Here is a 20,920-nt window from a genome sequence, read left to right as displayed (position 1 = left end):
AGATTTAAAATCAAAATCACAAAATTTGTTAAAAAGACCAAAATCAACAATTCTTGGGTGAAAAAGACATTTAGATTTTGATACTGTTTAAATGGACAAAAATGTAAAAATAGCCAAGATGTAAACAGTTTCATCCTACCCATTTTCGAATACTTTTTCTTATTTTTAATTTACGTCAAGATGCATCCAGTTTCATCCATGCTATTATTTAAGTTTAAGTCAGGATGAATCTAGTTTCATCCTTGCTATTTTTGGTGTCCATTTCACCCATAATAATTTTTACGCGTTCATTTGAACCATGTTTTAAAAATATTTGGACAAATGACCCATTTTCCGAATCAAAATTGACATTTTCTTAATTGCCGCAATTAATCATCGATTCATAAAAATTTGATCGTCGATTAAACATAGATAAAAATTGACTTGCACAAATAAACAAACACTAGGTAGGCTCTTAAATTCTTCTTCTAATCCGTCTAATGAAGATCTAGAGAACAAGAAAAAGTTGAGGTGTTGAAACTGAAATTCAATAAGAAATTTAACCGAGTGAAAAACCGACTCCTGAAATGAGTATTAAAAGATATTTCTATAACATGTTTCTTATTTTGTTGTTTTTGATTGCTAGAATGGGTCTAATCATAAAAATAAATAAAAAATCCTAGTTTTTTGCGACTACGGAGTGAAGTTCGGCTTATAATTAAGACGAATTAGCAGCCGAACTTCACTATGTCTGTCACCCTAAAGGTGATTACGAACAATTCGTCTTATATGTTTATCTCAGTTATCAACCAAATATAATTTAATATATTTAGTGAACTGCATGTTCGGCTGATTAGATAATATGAAAATATAGATGAACCATACAATAAGGTAAGAGATGTGTTTTTTCCAGGTTCGACTGATTCGAAAAATTTGATTTATTCGGCGAACCTTGTGACTAATTTCTTAAGATGTTTATATATGTATATAAGGTTCGGCTGATAATTTAGTTTATAAGCCAAACTTGTTATTTAAAAATGGTTCGGCTGATTCATTATTCAATTTATATGCTTGTGTTTTTTTTCTAAAGATAGAAGTCGGCTAACAAGTATTATTTTTCGAATGAATCGAACTGTTCATCTATGTATCGTATCAGTTATCAGCCGAACCTCTTTTTGGTTCACCGAACTTGCATCTGAAAGATGAGTTTTTTGAGGAATTTAACTTATAAAAAAGACCTTAAACATAATTATATGTTATATTCTGTTTACAAGATGAAGATTCTCCTTCGTCATTTGAATCACCCATATTAAATTTCAATAATCTCAAAAATCTAGGATTTTTTTTCACTTCTTCTTTCCGTCAAAAAAACCAACTCTCTAACAAAGATCTGATTTTTCTACTAATGTAACACTAAAAACTTAATTTAATCAATCATTCACACTACTATTTAATCATTGTCATTAAATCTAATCATAATCATTTACTCTAATTAAGTAAGGATAGTTATGTCATTATCAAAATAAGTGGATAAGGGGTGATGATGGTATTTTTATCTAATGACTCTATTTTGGCACCATTAGGTATGCCTCAAAAAAAAAAAAAAAAAAAAAAAAAAAAAAAAAGAAAAAAGTATGGCTCAAGTCAAAACAGGTTTCTTATGTTAGTTCACATGGCACGTTTTGTGTCTAGGAAGATTTTGGATCACTAGGAATCTCGTAGAGTCTCACACCATGATGTATATTGGGTCCCCGAACAAATTCTGAGCCACAAGTCAGATTGTAAGACCCTGCTAGATTCTAGGTTTTAATTAATGGTAGATTTTAGAATATTATAAGAAACTTAATTTGGCTGACAGATTCATACTCAATTTTATATCAAAGGCAAATTTGAGGTCGCACCACATGACAAATTTTGGGTCATGAGGAGAGTTTGGTCAAATTGCAAATTATGGGTCACAGAGGTAGAGTCGCAGGGAGATGGTCCATTTTAGTCGGAAATCAAACGTTGGATCACACATCAAGCTTATGTCATACATGATGAAATTTTAGGGTTATAAGGTTAAAGTTGGGTGGCCAAACAACTTTTGATCGGTGATCACAATGCAAATTTTAAGTCACACTAGATATTTTAGGCTGGATAATTATTTTAGGTGATGAGCCTCATTTCGAGTCACAAAGCAATTTAATATCGACTTTTGACCACAACACATTTTCAGGTCACGTGAGAAAGTTTGGACCAGAATGAAGCCTAGCTAAAAGGTAAAATATTCTATTTTTCTTTTTCCAAGTAAATTTCATCACAAGTTTCACTAAAAGCATGATTAATTTTACCTCACTAGTAAAAGAGGAATTTGTCAAGATGATCCTCTCTCTCCCTTTTCATTTTTTATTGTCATTGAAATTCTTTCCTTGATAATGTTAAAAGTTAAAGAGGAAGGTTATATTAACGGTTTTAATGTCAAAAATAATGGGACTTCAATTACGCATCTACAATTCGTAGACGATTCTTTGTTTTTTCTAGATGCAAATGAAGATCAGTTGAAACATTTGAGAATGATTTTGATAGGTTTTGAGTTGTTATCTCGTCTTAAATTCAACTTCGCGAAAAGTAAGTTATCTGGCGTGGCTTTGAATGCTGATATGAGTCACTTTTCTTCTATTTTGAGTTGTCTTAGCGATTCTCTTCCTATTTCTTATTTGGGATTATCTCTTGGTAATAGGTATAAAGGTACAAGGAAATGGAACCGAGTCATAGATAAGTGCACTCAACGTTTATCTTATTGGAATAAATCGAAATTCTAGGGTTGGCAAAATTATTTTAATCAAAAGTGTGTTAGCTAGTTTACCTATATACTTCATGTCTTTATCTGATATTCCTGTTTCTATGGCTAATAAGATTGAGAAAATAGTGAGAAATTTTCTGTGGGATGGGAAACATAATAAGAAGAAAATCCTTGCAGTGAAGTGGTCCCAATTAACTAAGAAAAAAAAAGCAATAGGGGGCTTGGGATTAAGAGTTTAAGGCATATGAATGATGCTCTGTTAGTGAAATGGTTATGAGATTTGCATTAGAGGGTGACATACTTTGGAGGAAGATTATAAATGAGAAGCATGGCATTAGTAAACAACCTTTTATTTCTATGCAGCCTAAAGGTTCTTATGGGGTCCCAATATGGAAGGGAATTATAGCTAGAGCTTAAATCTTCAAAGAGAATATTACTTTCAAAGTGATTGATAAAGGATCCAAAGTTAGATTTTGGGAAAATTGTTGGCTGTTGGACAGAGATATATGAAGACTGAATTCTCTAATATCTATAAAAAAGCTCGTTTCAAAGGTAAGTTTATTGCTGCGGTTAGTAATGGGTCTACTATTCCAACTAGTTGGAATCTCGAAATCCCAAACATACTTGATACTATTTCGAGAGCTCAGCAGAAGACCATAAAGGCCAAGCTTAATAGGGTGAATTTTATTTGGTCTGATGAGGATGAAATTAGTTGGAAACTCAACAAAGACGAGATTTTTTCTGTCAACTCGTGTTATGAGTTTATTCATCGAGATTTTATTTCATGTCTTGATAGCCGGATCTTCAAGCATATTTGGGGGATGCCATATCCTCCTAGAATTGCTTTATTCATTTGATGTGTTCTTCAAAATAAAATTCCAACGAAGGATTTTCTTAGGGATAAACTATGCAAATTGTTCGTGGTTGTGTGTTTTATGGTGACACCGAAACTGTGGATCATTTATTTGTTCACTGTGTTTCTGCTCAATGGTTGTGGCACCATTTTAGGAGCGAACTTTAATTTTCTTTTGTCCTCCCTTCCTCGATGAAGACTCTGATGTGCCCCTGACATGCGAAGGATTTGACGAAGTCGCGACTGGGTCAAATTGGTTGGAAAGGAATGCTAGAGTCTTCTCGGAGAAGAAATTGGAGCTTCATGGGGTTATATCTAAAGCGAAATACTGTTTTTTTACATGCACATTATGTTTTATTGAGTTTCAGCAGATTTCTTTTGAAATTGTCATTGAGAACTAGAAATTGACGTACTTTCAATCTCCTTAATTAGGTGCAGCTGTTTTGGTTTGCTTTCTCCGCGTCTTGTATTTCTTCTCCTGTCTTATTCTTTCTCTTTCTTTTCTTCCCTGTACTCTCTTTGGGTAGTACAATTCTTTTGTGCTCCCTTTTTTCATAATGGAAAATTTTGCTTTGTTGATCAAAAAAAATTCAATTTGCAAAAACGAAAGGTACCTTTGTAACTTGCAAGTCCCCGTAATCTTTATTTTTAGAACAAACCACACATAGTATTATATATAACAGATCAAACAACTCACTTGTTCCAACACTTTGTACCAACACTCACATGACATAGATATAGGCATACTGCAAGAGAGTAAAGCACACAACTGCTCACATAGATATAGGCATACTTGTACCAACTTGTACCACCACTCACATAGATGTGCGTACATCCAACACTAAAGTCGTGTTCATGTACTTACCGTACCGATATCTTATCCAGAAGCGCAAATGTGAGAACTCATATCTACGATGTTCTGATGGAAGAACTTTAGATAATTAAAGGGAACCGGAGAATCCTCATTTATTTTCTCATACACATTAGACCAAGTCACAGTGCATCCTTCTCCATTAGGGTTTGGATTAACTTCAATTATCACATCAAACTTCTTGTAATCCTTCATCTGGTCTCCTTCGATTACATGGTGGTGCAACGTCCTTTTTTCATCATTCTGTGTCGTTTCCTCCTTACAGCTCATTGCCTTACCCTCTGCATGCACAAAAATAAAACATAGTCAGTTAAATTTATAAAGTGATAATTCAATTGGCAATACTAATTGAGAGAGTAATTATGTAAAATAAACTAGGATTGCAAGGTTGTGTTTATATTTACCAAGAATATAGTCCCATTGCTTGATACAACCGGAACGAAGTCCATCTCCTTCAAGAATTTTGGCGTCAGGGAATAGATGAGAAACTGCGTTTGGAACATCTTTACACTGCTTATAAATTTGATAGAATTTGTCAGCATCACAATTGACCTCCAATTCAGTTACAAGTTTCCCAACCAAACCTGAAACACCATGATGAGCCATCGACACAGTTGATTTTCGCCCTATATTAAGTAGGCACAGGAAAATGAAATACTGGAGAAGTGGATGATGAACTGATCCATGTTGGTCGAACGGGTTTTTATAGACATGGAATAAGTGGATTAACATCCCATGGTGGTGCCATCAGGATATACATGTGTAAAGTTTTTTTATTTGATTAAACAATAAGGAATTATTGATTTTGATCTTTTTAACCAATTTTATGATTAAACAATAAGGAATAAGAGAATAGTCTTTTTAAAATCAAATGATAATATAGTATCAAAGTAGCACATTAATTATGAGCCAACTCTGTTATAGTGGGGGTACTAATATCATTGCTAGATCGAACGACTAATCCATATCTGTCAGTCAGTCAAATTATACACCGAGGAATTAGTTTATTAAGTTCAAAGCTAATATATGTCTGACAATTAGTTTATCAAAAATGATGTTTATGGAACAGCTAGTGTACAGAAGTCGCATGTTCCGCGCTGCTGCTTGACACCGTTGAGTCATTGAGTTGATTATTATTATTCTTGGACCTGATATTCATCCTATAATAGATTACTCGAGCACAAGATTGTGGGGTCTTTGATTCTTCGGATGCACGAACCACATGATCGAGTACGAGCACGCAACAAGCGGTGGATTTTAGAATATGGGCCAGATTTTAGATTAATACAGTGTATATTTCAGATAAACTTAGAGTTCAATGCAAATGTGGGCTCACAATGCATTTTGGTTCCTTCGACAGATGATTAGTCAAAGCAGCGTAACATGCTGGTTACATAAATAAATGGAAACACCCAAAATGAACATGATAACTATACTCGAATTAAACAAAGCGAGCTCTTTCACTGATTACGTTTACTTTAAAGTTTAAATGGATACATATGTAGTACCCGACCAATACTGCTGCAACTTGAATAATCCTCCCTGCTTGAGATGGAAAATGTCTCTTCAACCCAACAAGTTTGCATGGTATCAAACTAATTTCCAGTGAAGTCAAAAGACCAAATATTTTTTTGATTTTGATGAGAATGGTTTCCAAGTTTAACAAAGAACAAAATCTAAATGGGTTTAATATATAGAGATAAGCTATCAGACAAGTTCTTAATTTTTTTTGATAGAAGACAAGTTCTTAATTAATGGGTCTGTCAGGTTTACTGATTGATCGATCGTTCGCCAGATGGGAGATCCCAGATGAGAAGGGAATTCCAGTTGAAGACCAATGAAACAAATGGAGATCCAATTTCCTTGCTTAACACTCTTTCCCAAGAGAAAATTGTGGCCTTCAGCTTCAATACAATGTTCTCTTCAAACCACATGATCATAACGATGCATGTGGCTTGCAAATACTCTCTTTACATATAAAATAAGAATCATCAGAGATAATACATATAGGTAGCTTGCAAGTACTCTCTTTATTTTTACAAACACAAACGTAATGACACAGCATAGATAATCAATCAAATAACTCGCCCTGTACCAATGGCAGACGCAATTAAATAAATCGAAGCGTACATCCAGTACCAAAGTGGTGTTCATGTAGTTTTATAGTACCGAAATTCTATTCAGATTCGCAAATGTGAGAATTCATATCTACGATGTTCTGGTGGAAGAATTTTAGATAATCGAAGGGAACTGGAGACTCCTCATTTACTTTCTCATACACAATAGACCAACTCACAATACTTCCATTTCCACTAGGCTTCGGTTTAACTTCAATTATATAATTAATCTTCTTGTAATTAAACTTCTCATAATCCTTCTTCAAGTCTCCTCCGAGTGAAAGGTGATGAATCGTCCTTTTTTCGTCATTGTATGTTGATACCTCTTTACCGTTCAACGCCTTCCCCTCTGCATGTACAAAAATAGACGTATTGAGATAAAATTACAGAGTGAAAAGTCAAGATATAGCGCACACTGTTGTGTTTATGAGTTTATCTGTACCAACGATGTAGTCCCATTCCTTGATACAACCGGATTCAAGTCCATCTCCTTGGATAACTTTGACGCCAGTAAAAAGATGCGGAACTGCCTGTGGAACTTCTTCATGGTACTTCCAAATATTGTAAAATTTGTCTGCACCACAATGTACCTCTATTTCTGTCATAAGTTTCCCTACTAGACCGGAAACAGCATGATGACCCATCGACACAGTTGATGAATTTTGCTAAAGTTTGCACAGAAATATGGAATACTAGAGCAGTTGAAAATGAATTAATCCATGTTGGTTTAACTGGTTTATATAGAGAGGGAGTAATAAGTGGATTAACAGTACATACATGTGTAAAATTTCTTTTACTTGATTATTCGTATGAAAATCAAATTAGTGATATGATATTGTGGAAAGATATTTTTCCCATAAACTTTATTATTCCATAGACTAGGATATATATGTTTTACATAGTTTCCCAAAATACGGTGACCCAAATATATGGTCAATATATGGTCTATTACATCCCCTTAGTCGAAACGGGAGAGGAGCAAAGGTTTAGACTAGAATGAAAACGAATAAATAAAACTTGTGGAAGACCCTTGGTGAAGATATCTGCATATTGGCTGTCAGATGGAATGTGCAAAACGTGAATATCACCAATACGTACACGTTCTCAGACAAAATGAATGTCAATCTCCACATGTTTGGTGCGTTGGTGTTGAACAGGATCCCCAGACATGTACACCGCACTGACATTGTCGCAGTAAACAATAGTAGCACGCCTGAGAGGGATGTGGAGCTCGAGAAGTAAGTTGCGTAGCCAAGTGGTCTCAGCAACAGCATTAGCAACCCCCCGGTATTCCGCCTCTGCACTAGAACGAGACACAATAGCCTGTCGTTTAGAATATGCAGTCAGACCAGTCACAGGTGAAACCGAAAGACATAAGCCGTGGTCAATAGTGCCCTGAAGATACCTGAGAATGCGTTTTAGAGCCTGCATATGGGGTTCTCTCGGATCATGCATAAATAAAAAAACCTGCTGAACTGCATAGGAGATATCAGGACGAGTGAACGTCAAGTATTGAAGAGAACCAGCCAGACTTCTATATAACGGTGGATCCTTGATTGCAGGGCCAGACGCAGCGCTCAGCTTGAATTGAGTGTCGACTGGAGTGGATACTGGATTACAGTTTGTCATAGAAGCACGAGAAATAATATCTTGTGCATAAGAAGGCTGGGACAAAAATAATCCCGAAGCAGAGCGTGTGACAGTGATACCCAGAAATTGGTGTAACAGACCGAGTTCAGTCATAGCAAATTCTCGTTTCATCAAAGCAATGAAACGATCCAGAAGAGCATCCGTAGAAGCAGTGAGCACAATATCATCCACGTACAGTAATAAGTACGCAATCTTCGAACCAGAGTGATAAACAAATAGAGGTGGATCACAAACACTGCCACGAAAACCACAACCAATAATAAAACGTGCAAAACGCTGAAACCATGCTCGGAGATCCTGCTTGAAGCCATAAAGGGACCGTCGAATGCGATAATCAGGATGAGCATAATCAACAAAACCTGGTGGTTGATGCATATAGACGGTTTCGACCAAGTCGCCGTGAAGAAAGGCATTCTTGACGTCCAACTGATGAATACGCCAAGACCGTGAAACGGCTATACTGAGTACAGTACGTATAGTCGCAGGCTTAACAACCGGACTAAACGTCTCAAAATAATCAACTCTAACCTGTTGAGATTTGCCATTTGCCACTAGTCGGACCTTGTAACGCTGTAGAGTGCCATCCGAATTAAATTTGTGACGAAATAACCACATCGATCGAATAATATGAGCGTTACGAGGACCAGGGACGAGATCCCAGGTATGTGTGTCAATCATAGCAGTGTATTCATCTTTCATGGCAGGATTCCAGTTTGGATCGCTAAGGGCATGGAGGTGAGAGCGTGGAAGGGGAGAAATGGAAGAGGTATGTTGAACATTAAGGTTGAGCCGCTGGATAGGATGGAAAATGCCACGAGAAGCACGAGTGGATGGTCGTGTTGACGGGGGATCAGCTGGAGGAGTGGCAACAGCTGACGCTGGCGAAGACTGGATGGACACAAGAGATGAGGGAACTGGAGACAAGGCCGGGGAAGACTGAGTGGGCGCCGAAGGACCCCAAGAGGAGCTGACACGCCGATGAGGAGGTGTGTACAGCGTAGGAGGGGAAATGGAGGTGTTGGCTGGTGGACCAGCATTAGAAGGGTATGCGGAAATTTGCGTCAGCTATCGCAACAAAAGATGGATGGGAGACTGTAGTTGGTCGGAATAGGCGGACAGTTCTGGAGATGATGATTCGGAAAAAGGGAAGACATTTTCAGCAAAAGTGACATGTCTGGAGATAATAAACTTCTTAGTGGAAATGTCAAGACAACGATAACCACGATGATTAGGTGGAAAACCAAGGAATATACATCTAGTTGAGCGAGGAGCAAGCTTGTGCGGTGTTGTGGAAGAGAGATTAGGATAGCAAAGACAACCAAAGGTGCGAAGATGATGATATGTAGGTTGTCGTTTGTAGAGAATTGATGCGGGTGAGCGGAAATGGAGAATTTTAGTTGGGAGAATGTTGTGAAGATAGACTGCCATAAGTAGTGAATGAGCCCAATATTTTGGGGGAACGGAAGCATGAGACATCAGAGTAAGAGTAATGTCATTGATACGGCGAATCATGCGTTCGGCCTTACCATTTTGAGAAGAGGTGTGAGGACAAGAGAAACGGAAAACCAAGCCATTTTGAGTAGCAAAGTTGTGAAAAGAGGAGTTGTCAAATTCGCGACCCATGTCGCATTGGAAAGATTTAATGGGACGTTCAAATTGTGTTTGAACAAAGGATCGAAATTCTAGAAATTTGGTGTAAACCTGGGATTTTAATTTTAAAGGAAACACCCATAAATAATTTGTAAAATCGTCCAAGAAAAGAAGATAATAACGAAATCCTGTATCTATATTCAATGGTGACGTCCATAAATCACTATGAATAATATCAAAAGGGGAAACACTATTAGACTGAGAGTCATAAAAGGGAAGACGAACATGTTTGCTAACTTGACAAGAATGGCATAGATCAGGAGAATGATCTTTATTACATTGAATAAAAGACTGAGATCTTAAGACATCTAAAACAGCCTTTCCAGGATGACCAAGGCGACGATGCCAAATGTCAGGTGAACATACGGTAAGAGAAAGGTGGCGAGATGACGACGATGAGGTAGAAACGACAGAAGTGGTTATAGGATAGATCTCCCCAGAACTATCACATCGTAGGATAGTCTTCCTCGAACTCAAATCCTTCACAGAAAAACCATAAGGATCAAACTCAACAGACACATGATTATCATTGGTAAACTTACGAACAATGACTAAGTTTTTGATGATGGAAGGAACAACAAGAGTATCTTTGAGGACAAGAGGATGGGATGGAATATTTAGAAACTTAGAGCTGCTAGCGGAGACTGGAATGCTATTGTCGTTTCCTACCACGATAGAACGAAGACTGCTAGAGTGAGAGACATTTTGTAAAGTACCTGGATCGGACGTTATGTGTGATGATGCACCCGTGTCCATGTAGAAAGCATCATCCGGTGTGTGTGGACTCATGGAACTATAGGCTTCGGCAATGTCCGTCGGCTGTAGGTATTCAGTTGTGGGAGTGAGGAAAGCTTGTGGTGAACGGGTTGTCACAGTGTTGCGCCCACGACCACGACCACGCCCACTGTTTTGGCGACCTCGGCCACGACCATAAACTTGGTATTGTGAAGCCCAATAAGGATACGAGCTCTGTGGAGACTGGACAGCGTGATATGGGCTTGGTGCAGCCGGATACAAGCTTGGTGGAGAGGCCAAGTTAGGAGTCCAGTGAGGAGGAGTTGGGTATTGTCGTCTTGGCCCTGCTGGGGTTGGCAGGAGAGGTGGTTATCGTCCCAGCTGGAACCTGGGCTGGTCATCAGGCGTGACGCTCTGGGCCTGACGGTGTACAGAAGAATAAGGCGTCTGACCAACAGTCGTTCGCAGCTGGTGAAGAGAAGCAGCTGCAGCAGGTGAAGACCATTCGTTCGCAGCTGCAAGGGCAGTGTGGGAGCCGGAATTCGATTGTTGTTATCGTCGGATCTCCTCAGTGCGTAGTTGAGACCGAGCGGCGTCAAACGATGGCATGGATTGTTTAATAAAAGAGGCAACGGTATTATACTCCTCCGGAAGTCCATTCACAAGTTGTATTACCAAACGTTTATCATTCATGGGAAAATCAAGGTCACTCAATCGATTTGCAAGCGCCTTTAGCTTATCACAGTAATCATCAACATCATTGCAATCAATAAATTTGAGATTTACAAACTTACTCTCAAGGGTTGCGGCACGACTACCTTTGTTGTCTTGGAAAAGACGTTGAAGATGATCCCAAATCTCTTTCGCTGTGTTTCCGGATTTGAGAACAGTAAGCATCAAATCTTTGGCCATGGTGGAGAACATCCATTGGCGACAGAGAGCATCTAGTTGAAGAACGGTAGAGGCGTCTAGATCCGACGGCGGGACTGATGCATCTATGAGAAACATTAGGTTGTGTGCTTGAAGATGGAGTTTAAACAAGAAAACCCATGAAGAATACTCATCTTGTTTGATGTCTAAAAATATGGGTATGAGATTTTTGATGTTGGTGACGGTAAAGGACGGATGTAGGGTTTTTTTATCACCCGCCATTGAAGTAGTTAGAGAAGAATAAGATGAATCAATTTTTGGCTATTAATACCATGTGGAAAGATATTTTCCCATAAACTTTATTATTCCATAGACTAGGATATATATGTTTGACATAGTTTCCCAAAATACGGTGACCCAAATATATGGTCAATATATGGTCTATTAGATATCAAGATATCACATTATGAGCCAAATCTATAATGGGGTACAAATATCATAGTTTTATCGAACTATTAGTCTGTGCATATCAGTCAGTCAAATATATAACAGACAGAGGAAACTAGCTAAACTTTAAAGCTAATATTGTGTATATCTGATAATAAATTACAAAATCAAAGAGAAGTTAATATTGTTTTTGGACACCGCTGAAATTGAGTTATTTATTTACAAGGTCTCTTGCACTCTTTCCTAGTGATTTTTGGACCTTACAGCTGTTACAGTAGCTGGTAAACGAACCAACGTAAGATTCCATGATAAGACGACCCCAAAATTCCCACCTCCGCCTCCTCTAATCTCCAAAATAGGTATGTAGGTACATGAAATAGGTTCGCCATGTGTCGGACATAAAGGGAACAAACAGGGATAGAAAATCTCATTAAAAGATTCCAGTCAGAGACTTGTCAATTCAAATGTCAGAATTATCTCGTCGTCGATCTCCCTTGCGAAGTACAAAGAGAGTGCAGGCGGAATCGAGGAGACTCAGAGCAAGTTGAAGTATCCAACAAGATATCAAGGACGAAGTCATAAGGGACGAAGTAAGATTACTTGGATGAAAAGACAAGCCACGAGATAGATTAATTATGGAGCAAGAAAGAGACAGGTGTCCCGAAAAAACCATGTGAGGATAGCAAAAGAAGGGGAAAAACTTTATGGAAAATGGTATGGGCGAAGTATAAGGCACCTCTGCGAGAACGTAGCGAAGTAAAGTGAGTTGTACACCATTAGGGTTGGTTGGCCTATAAATAGAGGTCCTTGGGAAAGATGTGAGGGATTTTCGGAGAGTGGGATAGCTTAGCCTAGAGAGAGATTAGGGTTTCCTTGTATTCAAGAACTTGTATCTTTGTTATTTTGAATGATTCATCAATAAAGATTTATGTGTTTATATTACTTAGTATGACTTAGATCTTGGTTACTATCACTTTGGGTGTGCTACTGGATTTCCAGTAGTTACATTTTGGCATCCAGAAACAGGGAACTTAGATTGGGGATTCATCCTCATCTAAGGAGTGGAGAGAAGCTAAAGTTTTAGGAGTAATAGATATTACATCTTAGCTAAAGTTGTAGGAGTAAGATATTTTAGCGAGACATCCCTTTTAAGATTAGATTTTAGAGAAAGACTAATACTGAAATTAGGATAAGTTGATGACTTGAACACCAGATCGGGATGCACATGGTAGCAACGAGGAGAATCAAGCGACTAGAGGCCAAACGAGGAGGAAGAATGGAAAAAAGAGGAACATAAGTTGCAGGAGAAAGACAACGCGTGAACCAGCGGCAGACTGAAGAGGCCAACAAAGATCATTTTCGAGAGGGTTCTGCACACACTTCTAACACGGACACCATCATAGAAGAAGAAACAACTCGTGATGAATTGAAGGAGAATATCAGTGAAGAAGACATGACGTTGGATCAGCTGAGGGAAACACTCTGTATTGAAAGGGAACGAGACAGGGATCTAGCGGAGCAGCATCCCCGATTGACGAGGAAAAATGCCAGGTTAATGTTGCAGAATTTCTAACTGAACGAAGAAAAGGCAGCTGACGCCACAGACTCATAGGTGAACATGATATCATCAGGAGAAGAAGAGTTACGACAAAGGAGATACACCCGCGAGGACGACGAAGGAGAGCAAGGAAGGAAGCGACGAAGAGAAAATAGTAAAGAGAGAAGACTAAGAAGAGCACTGGAAATAATAAGCTTAGAATATCAAAGGCGAAGATATGAAGAAGAGCAGAGGCACGAGGAAAATGAGAGGAGAAGAGAAGATGAAAGATAGCGCGAATTCAACCGGAAGGATGAGGAAGAAAGGAGACATGGTGAAGGAAGGCTCAGTGTGATGAGGGGAGACCGTTGGGAGAGAAACAGAGGGAACCTGAACCAGGAAGTCTTGGATGAGCTGCGAGATATGATAGCACTGATAAACAATTCGTGAAGAGGCAGCAGAGTGCAGCTGGTGGAGGCAATAGAAGAGGCCGATAAATCTCCATTTACCTATGAGATAATGTACGCGGGCATCCCAGAGAAATGCGTGCTACCAACGCTACCAAGCATATTCAGCGGATCTGAAAGTGTTGTGCAACACTTGAAACAATACACACTTTCTTTGATGCAATGAGGACGAAATTATACGGTACTTTGTCGATATTTCCCCGCGAGCTTTTCCGGGGAAGCGTTGGCATTGTTTGATGGGATACCAGAAAGATCGATTTCGTCGTTCAAAGACTTACAGAGGATATTTCTGACCACTTATATAACTAACAACATGTTGAGTCCAGGAATTGAGACTCTATTCAATTTGAGAAGGAGACCAACAGAAATCTTGCGAGGATTAGTGACGAGGTGGAGAACGGTATGCAGCGAACTTGCAGGGAGAGTTGACGAGAAAATTTTCATCTTAGCTTTCGTGAACGCTTTAATCCCAACTGACCTGCTATACACTCAAATATTCATTATTCGAAATTCTTTGACGATGAATGAATTAAGAGAGTACCAAGAGGAGTACATAGCCTTGGAAGAAAAGCAGAGGCAAGTTAGCAAAGTGGCACCGATTCCAGCGAAAGAAGGAAATTCAAGGCTATTACCAAGGACAGTGCATGTCGTGGAGAATGATTCGAAATATGAAAAGGGAGATCCTTCAACTCCAGTCCCGGCGAAGCTTGTAGCTGTATCAATTGGATATCAAGAATGGATCGATCAATAAAGGTATGAGGAGTCAAGGCGAAGGAATTACGATCCACGAAGTTACAATACAAGGTATCAACAAAGGAATAATCAAGGACCTAGATTCGGAGAGCAGAGACCTGATGCACCAGATTTCGAGGATTTGAAGCTCCCCAGGCTTAACACAAATGTGGAAAAGGTGTGGGAGGAAATAGTATTAACAGAGAAGATACCACCACCACCCAATTTGGGAAGAGATCCACCCCCAGGGACCAGGAGTCATGAATTCTGCAGATATCATCGTTTTCATGGGAACCACACAAAGGACTGTCAAAACATTCGACGAATTATACTTTGTCTGATAGAGCAGGGAAAACTCGCACATTTTATGGAAGGCTATGTGCCACCACCACCACCACTTCGTGACAATCAGCAGATACACCGAATTGAAATAGATCGGGGAGTACAAAAGCCAAATATTAATACGATAATACATGCAGCGAAGAGCATCCAAAATTTCCATGACAAGATACTTAAAAGAGTACATAAGAGGGACTTCGAGGGAAACGAAATATTCAGCGTTACAACAAGAGAGCCATTTGAGGAATGGAAGAAAAGGGAAATAACGTTCTCAGCAAAGGATGCACCCGAAGGAGGAAATTCTCACACAAACCCTTGGTTGTAACCCTGAATTTTGAGAAATACTCAAAGTGGGAAGAAGATCAAGCCGAAAAGAAGGAAATCTGGGCAATTGACAGAATCTTGGTAGATACGGGGAGATCGGTCGATATACTCTTTTATCATACCTTTAGAACCATGGGGTACAAGGACTCGCATCTCGTGCCATCAACGTACAACATATATGAGTTTAATGGAGTTGCATCTAAGCCGAAAGGAGAATTAGTTGTAAAAAATTTCGCTGGCGAGCTGGAAAAGAAAGTCACAATCTGCGTGATAGACATAGACTCACCTTACAATGCTCTCATAGGGAGACCATCGATACACGGGATAAACGGGATTGCATCTACATATCATCAGGCAATACAATTTCCCATGCCAAGTGCGATTCGCGAGATAAGAGGATATCTCCTGGACACGCAAGATTGCGTCAAGAAGGATGTCCATAACTATGAGGAGAAACAAAGAAAGAAAATCGAGCAAAGGAAGAAGGCGTGCGAAGAGATAAGAGCGGAGCAACTGATGGTATTCACAATCGGGACATGTAAAGAGTTGGACGCAACACAGAGGGACTTAGACGAGGAGGTAAAAATGACGAGTGATGGTGAGAAGGAACGAGAGATGACTCCATAAAAGGGAAGTCAAGCTGAGGTAAAGCAAAGTGGAAAGGCAAAGAAAGGAAAAACGACTGAAAGAAGCGAGGCATCGAGAAGTGAGATAGAAACCCCTACCATTAAAGAAAAACGAACCCCGCGAGGAGGATCAAAGATAAACACTTCTAAGCGTAAAAAGGCGTTGAAACAAGAGGCTGATGAAAGCGTTGAATTGCATGATTCTATAGGTAAAGGGAAAAAGTCTTATGAGGAAGAAGAAATGGAGCGATTGAAGGAGGAACTCTACCAAGAAAGACGAAATAAGGAAGACTTAGTGAAGGAACACATAAGGTTGGAAAGACAAAATGAGAAGATTATAATTAAGAACAATCATTTAAAAAGAAAGTAAGAGGGGAGTAGTGCACAAAGAGGAGAATATGCTCCGAAAAGGATAGCTGAAGGATGTGGCGACTATCGGCGAGATAGCAAGGGGCGAGAGGAACAAAACGAACGAGAAGACCTAAAGAGATCCATAAAGAATAGCATGAGGGAATTCATAGAAAGAGAGTATCTAATGAAGCAATCGATGATGGCCGACAAGAGAGGAAACAGTACCCAAATAATAGAAAAGGCAACCGGGCTGCAACCCAAACTGACGAACAAATGTGCAAATAACGAACCATGAAAACCAGAAATATCAGCACTGTTCTCGTTAAGGAAAATAGAAAATGAAAAATCTGCGAAGTCTAGTGGCAAGATGGGACGCGATTTGCAGAGAACTAAAAGGAAGGATTTCAGAGGAAGATTTAGTGCGCTCATTCATCTATGCGTTGTTAAATAGGAAGCCATTATTCACGACGTTGTTTAAGATCAGAAATGAAGTAAAGATGAAGGAATTGAAAATATATCAGTCTGAGCACATTCGCATGGAAGAAGAACACTGATGATCGAGGAAGAGTGATAGAAACCAGATGAATGTACTTAATTCAATCTATCAATTGATAATGTATCAAATTTCAAAAGGATAACAATGAAATTTTTATGAATTTTGATAAATCGTATCATAAATATGAATTTCACAAGAGCAAGGTAAGACCTCACATTAGGAGGAAAATAAGATTCATGAAATAAGCAGTTTCTAGGAAAACTTAAAACCTTCGCCTAGGAAGGATAAGAATCCATTGCATGCACCCTAGTTCGCATGAAAGTGCAAGAGGCAAGACCGAACGCATGTCGTGAACAACTCTCAGAGAGATGAGCTAGGGGAAATGATAAGACCTATCCGCTGAGGGTCCCTTTTTATGATGGCCTTTAGTAAGGGGTGCAGAAATATGACCAAGGCGCCAACTTATTCGGTTGAGTTGCGGGTGCATGGGACGTCTCGAGCGTTACCGTCCATGTCCGTATGGAAAGTCTTGGCTACGATGCACTCGATCCCAAAGAAACCTCACTTAGAGTATGTCTTCGTAACCCCAAGACGTATCGGCGAAGGTGATAAGAAGCCACGAAAACAACTGAATGTCGTAATAACTGGATGGGAGGAGACCAACATGCATGTTAGGATTAGCCTCCTTGAACGGGCAATCAAGGGGAATATAAAGGGATGGCACCCTCCAGATTAGGGAGTTGTGTGACCAAAAAAGACGGCAATGTCATGGGGCTAACATTCATGGGAATGGCTAGACTGTCGTATTGTCGCGAGATGGGGACAAAGAAAATGTTAAGACGAGGTTGATGGATTATTATTTGAAAGAGTAATAAGCGCCTGAGACTTCGTCGAATTGAAATTCTTCAAAAAGGATGAGGCAAAATAAGAACTTAATTAGGAGGCGCGCTAAGACCTTGTATAAAGTAACATATAACAGTCAGAAAGTGAATATAAACTAAATAAGACGAGATGCTTCATGGATTTCAAAAGAAAAGAAGCATTATCCTGGAAAAACTTAACGTTTCACCCCGTCGAGAAAAGTGAAGGCAAAGCCAAGAGGCAAAGACAAGAGCAAACGAAACAAGAAAGATGAAGATGGAGATGACATGAAAGATGGAGGTGAAATACAAGATAAGATGCGGCGAGATACTTTGTAAAGGATTCAGCAAGGTTGAAGCAAAGTTGGTAAGGAATTGATTAACTATATACTATGCCTCGGAAACACAAAAGAATAAGATGCAAGTATATACTTTTAATTTCATTATTCTTTTGAGTATTCCCTCGGTAAGTATATACTTGACGAAATAAAAAAAATCATGATCTTGACATACTTGGCGAAATAAAAATCATTGACATGAAATTCAATCAAAGTTTTACCCAAAAAAGTTAAGATGTTTTGCCCCCCAAGCTTGGGAGCGCCCAAAAAGATAAACTGTGTCCAGAGTAGTCAAGCATAAAACCAAAGTATAAAAAAAGAAAACTAAGACTGTTGCTGAGGAAGGACGTCGTCAGTAACTGTTGTCTCAAGGATTTCATCACCCATTCCAGCAAGACCAGCACCAGTATTAGCAAAGGAACCCTTGGACTCCTCCTCCTCAACTTTCTTGTCATCAATCTTCCGCTCCTTGCCATCTTCAGAGGATCTATCTTCTTCGCCCGAGATGAACCTATCATCCTTTGGTTGCTCGTCATCAGAGAACACCTCCAGAGGAAAAATAGGTTAAGGAAGACCTTGCTCGTGGCAGAAGTTGCCAAAGAGAGAAACCAGGTAGTTTTGAGTATTCTTGCGATCTTTCTTCGCCACCTTCCCAGAAGTCTCAATCATCTCATCCATATCAACGTTCAAATCATCGACCTCATCCTTGAGGCGAGAAACCTCCGAGCGAAATTCATACCTTTCATGGGAAAGGCGAAGGACTTGGTTCTTATGGCGCTCTTCGGATTCTGCAAAAACAAAAAACAAACAAAACTTCGTCATAAACTAGAAGTTTAATATTACCAATAGTATTTCGCACTGCACCAAAATCTACCTTCTATCTGCAAAATAGTGGTATTCAAGGTTCCTTGGACGTTGATATACAAATGATCCAGCCTGGAGATCGTTGGATCCGATTCTTGGAGTCGGACACACAACTCATGATATGAATTGTCCCAACCTTTACCGTGGCCAGACTTCGAAGTATCTTTATCAAAATGAATGATAAGAGCACCCTTGTTTTGACGAGGATCTGCGGACTTAGCTTGAGTGGAAGATTTGATGGACTTTGGGCGAGAGGAGTTATCTAGATGAGACTGAAGGAGCTCCACTTTCCTTTTCAGACACTCAATCTCTTCGTTTAGACCAACTACCTTATTCCGAGACTTACGAAGATCAATCACAACCTTATTTTTGTTAGTGATGATGCGCTCGTAGGAAGTTAGTGACGAGGAATGAAGTTTCCGGGAAGTAAGGAGGGAATTGTTGATTCGTTGAAGTTCTAGCTTCAAGCGCTCATTCTCATCATGAAGATGATAATCCAGTTCTTCGCTACGAGAACCATCGACAAACAGACGATCCACTTGCGAAAAAAAGGTTTCAACCTTCTCATTCAAAATATGATTCTCAGACACATAGCAATCATTATGGGTCAGGAGGTTCAGATTCTCAGCGCGAATATCTCCTAGCAGGGCGGATGATTCGGAGGCATTCTCTTGGCGTTGTATGCATCGAACTTAACAAAATACGAAATAAGAAAATAACAGAAGTAAAAGCAAAGGCAAAGAACAAATCTGCAAAGGGAAGGAACTTACTCAGAAGTTTCTCTATTTTTTGACTTTGCTTGCTGGAATGTTCTTTTTCCTCTTTAAGCTCTTTTGTAAAATTCTTGATTTGAGCTCCTTCCTTCTTGGACTTTTCGCGGACTAATCTAATTTCTACGAGACTGGCCATATGACGATTGACCTCCTGTAAGTCAAATAACCAAAAGTTAGAGGTAAGCCTCAGAGCAAGAGGAAGGCTGCACTGACGAGATACAAAGGATTCACCTGACACATTAAGGCGGAATGTTGCCTGAAATACAAGTTCATGGAGATGTTTAGCAACACAAAAGAATCTTGGGAAAGAAAGTCACCAACGCTAAGAGTCACCAAGGATTCTAAGGAACGAGACCTCAGGGATGGATCTTCGCGATCTTTGTCATAGAATTCATGTAGAAACTTCATATCAGGATCGTAAATAAGGTTAGACATCACCGACGGAGCTACTTGCTTCTTCTTCTTGTCGGCTGAAGGATCCTCAGTGGGCTCGTCGGGGCGCTCAACCTCAGGACGAACATGAGGGTCAACTACTTTGACAGAGGTAGTTGTGCGAGAATGAGAGGGTTGAATCTTGGAAGGAGTAGTGAGATTGGTAAGAATGGCAGCTTTCGGAATTGCGGCCAAAACAGCCAGATCCAAGACCTTTCGTTTCCTTTTGGGATCGCCAGAAGAAAGGGCACCCGTCTGCGAAATAATAAGACTAGCATAAAAAATAATAACTAAAAGGTTGAAACAAGAGAGGAAATAATGACGACGAAATAAAAACACCCGATAAGAAGGAGGAGGTGGAGTAGGGTGGTCACGTCTTTTTCGCCCCTTTGATGACCCCGAAGTGGACTGCTTAACGAGAAGAGTATTGTCCTACAAGGAGTAAAGAGAAATAATTTAAGGTTATCACAGAAGGAGGATAATGGGTGAAGTGAATACCTGGTTGAGAGGTGAAGACTCAGTAATAACGATACTCTTCCTGCACGTTTTGAGAAGGCCAGAGGCGGGCATCACGAAATGAAAGAAAAGGGGAAACATGAGAACTAATAAATCCCGAAACAAGGTGGATCGTAAGGAAATAAGCCATACTTTGGCTGGAACCGACCACCGAAGTATCCAGGGACCACAACCAGCGAGATATCAATGTTTAGGAAGAGGGCCTTGACGAGGAACCCCTTTTTCGTCAAAACCTCGAACAAAAGGGCCACCGACCACTAGAAGAAACATTGCCCAATCATCATCACCAGAAAGGCGAAGTTGGGAAT

The 20,920-nt window shown here is 39.5% G+C and overlaps 2 protein-coding genes across 2 annotated transcripts; both read right to left on the bottom strand.

Moving 5' to 3' along the window:
• Positions 1-4,236: 4,236 nt before the first annotated feature.
• LOC113320281 (major latex protein 146-like) lies at positions 4,237-5,143 on the bottom strand. Its single transcript, XM_026568210.1, has 2 exons — positions 4,893-5,143; positions 4,237-4,769 (listed from the first exon to the last, which is right to left on the bottom strand). Exons 1-2 carry the CDS (start codon positions 5,092-5,094, stop codon positions 4,495-4,497), a joined length of 477 nt encoding a protein of 158 aa, XP_026423995.1. The 5' UTR covers positions 5,095-5,143; the 3' UTR covers positions 4,237-4,494.
• Positions 5,144-6,664: 1,521 nt separating this feature from the next.
• LOC113323971 (major latex protein 15-like) lies at positions 6,665-7,249 on the bottom strand. The gene is made up of 2 exons (XM_026572316.1): positions 7,048-7,249; positions 6,665-6,954 (listed from the first exon to the last, which is right to left on the bottom strand). The coding sequence occupies exons 1-2, from the start codon at positions 7,247-7,249 to the stop codon at positions 6,665-6,667; spliced, it is 492 nt and encodes a 163-aa protein (XP_026428101.1).
• Between the last annotated feature and the right edge of the window lie 13,671 nt (positions 7,250-20,920).

The sequence above is a fragment of the Papaver somniferum genome, chromosome 11 (genome assembly GCF_003573695.1).
Source record: "Papaver somniferum cultivar HN1 chromosome 11, ASM357369v1, whole genome shotgun sequence".
Lineage (NCBI taxonomy): Eukaryota > Viridiplantae > Streptophyta > Magnoliopsida > Ranunculales > Papaveraceae > Papaver > Papaver somniferum.
The sequence above is the reverse complement of the archived record's forward strand: the minus strand, read 5'-3'. Positions and strand labels throughout refer to the sequence as shown.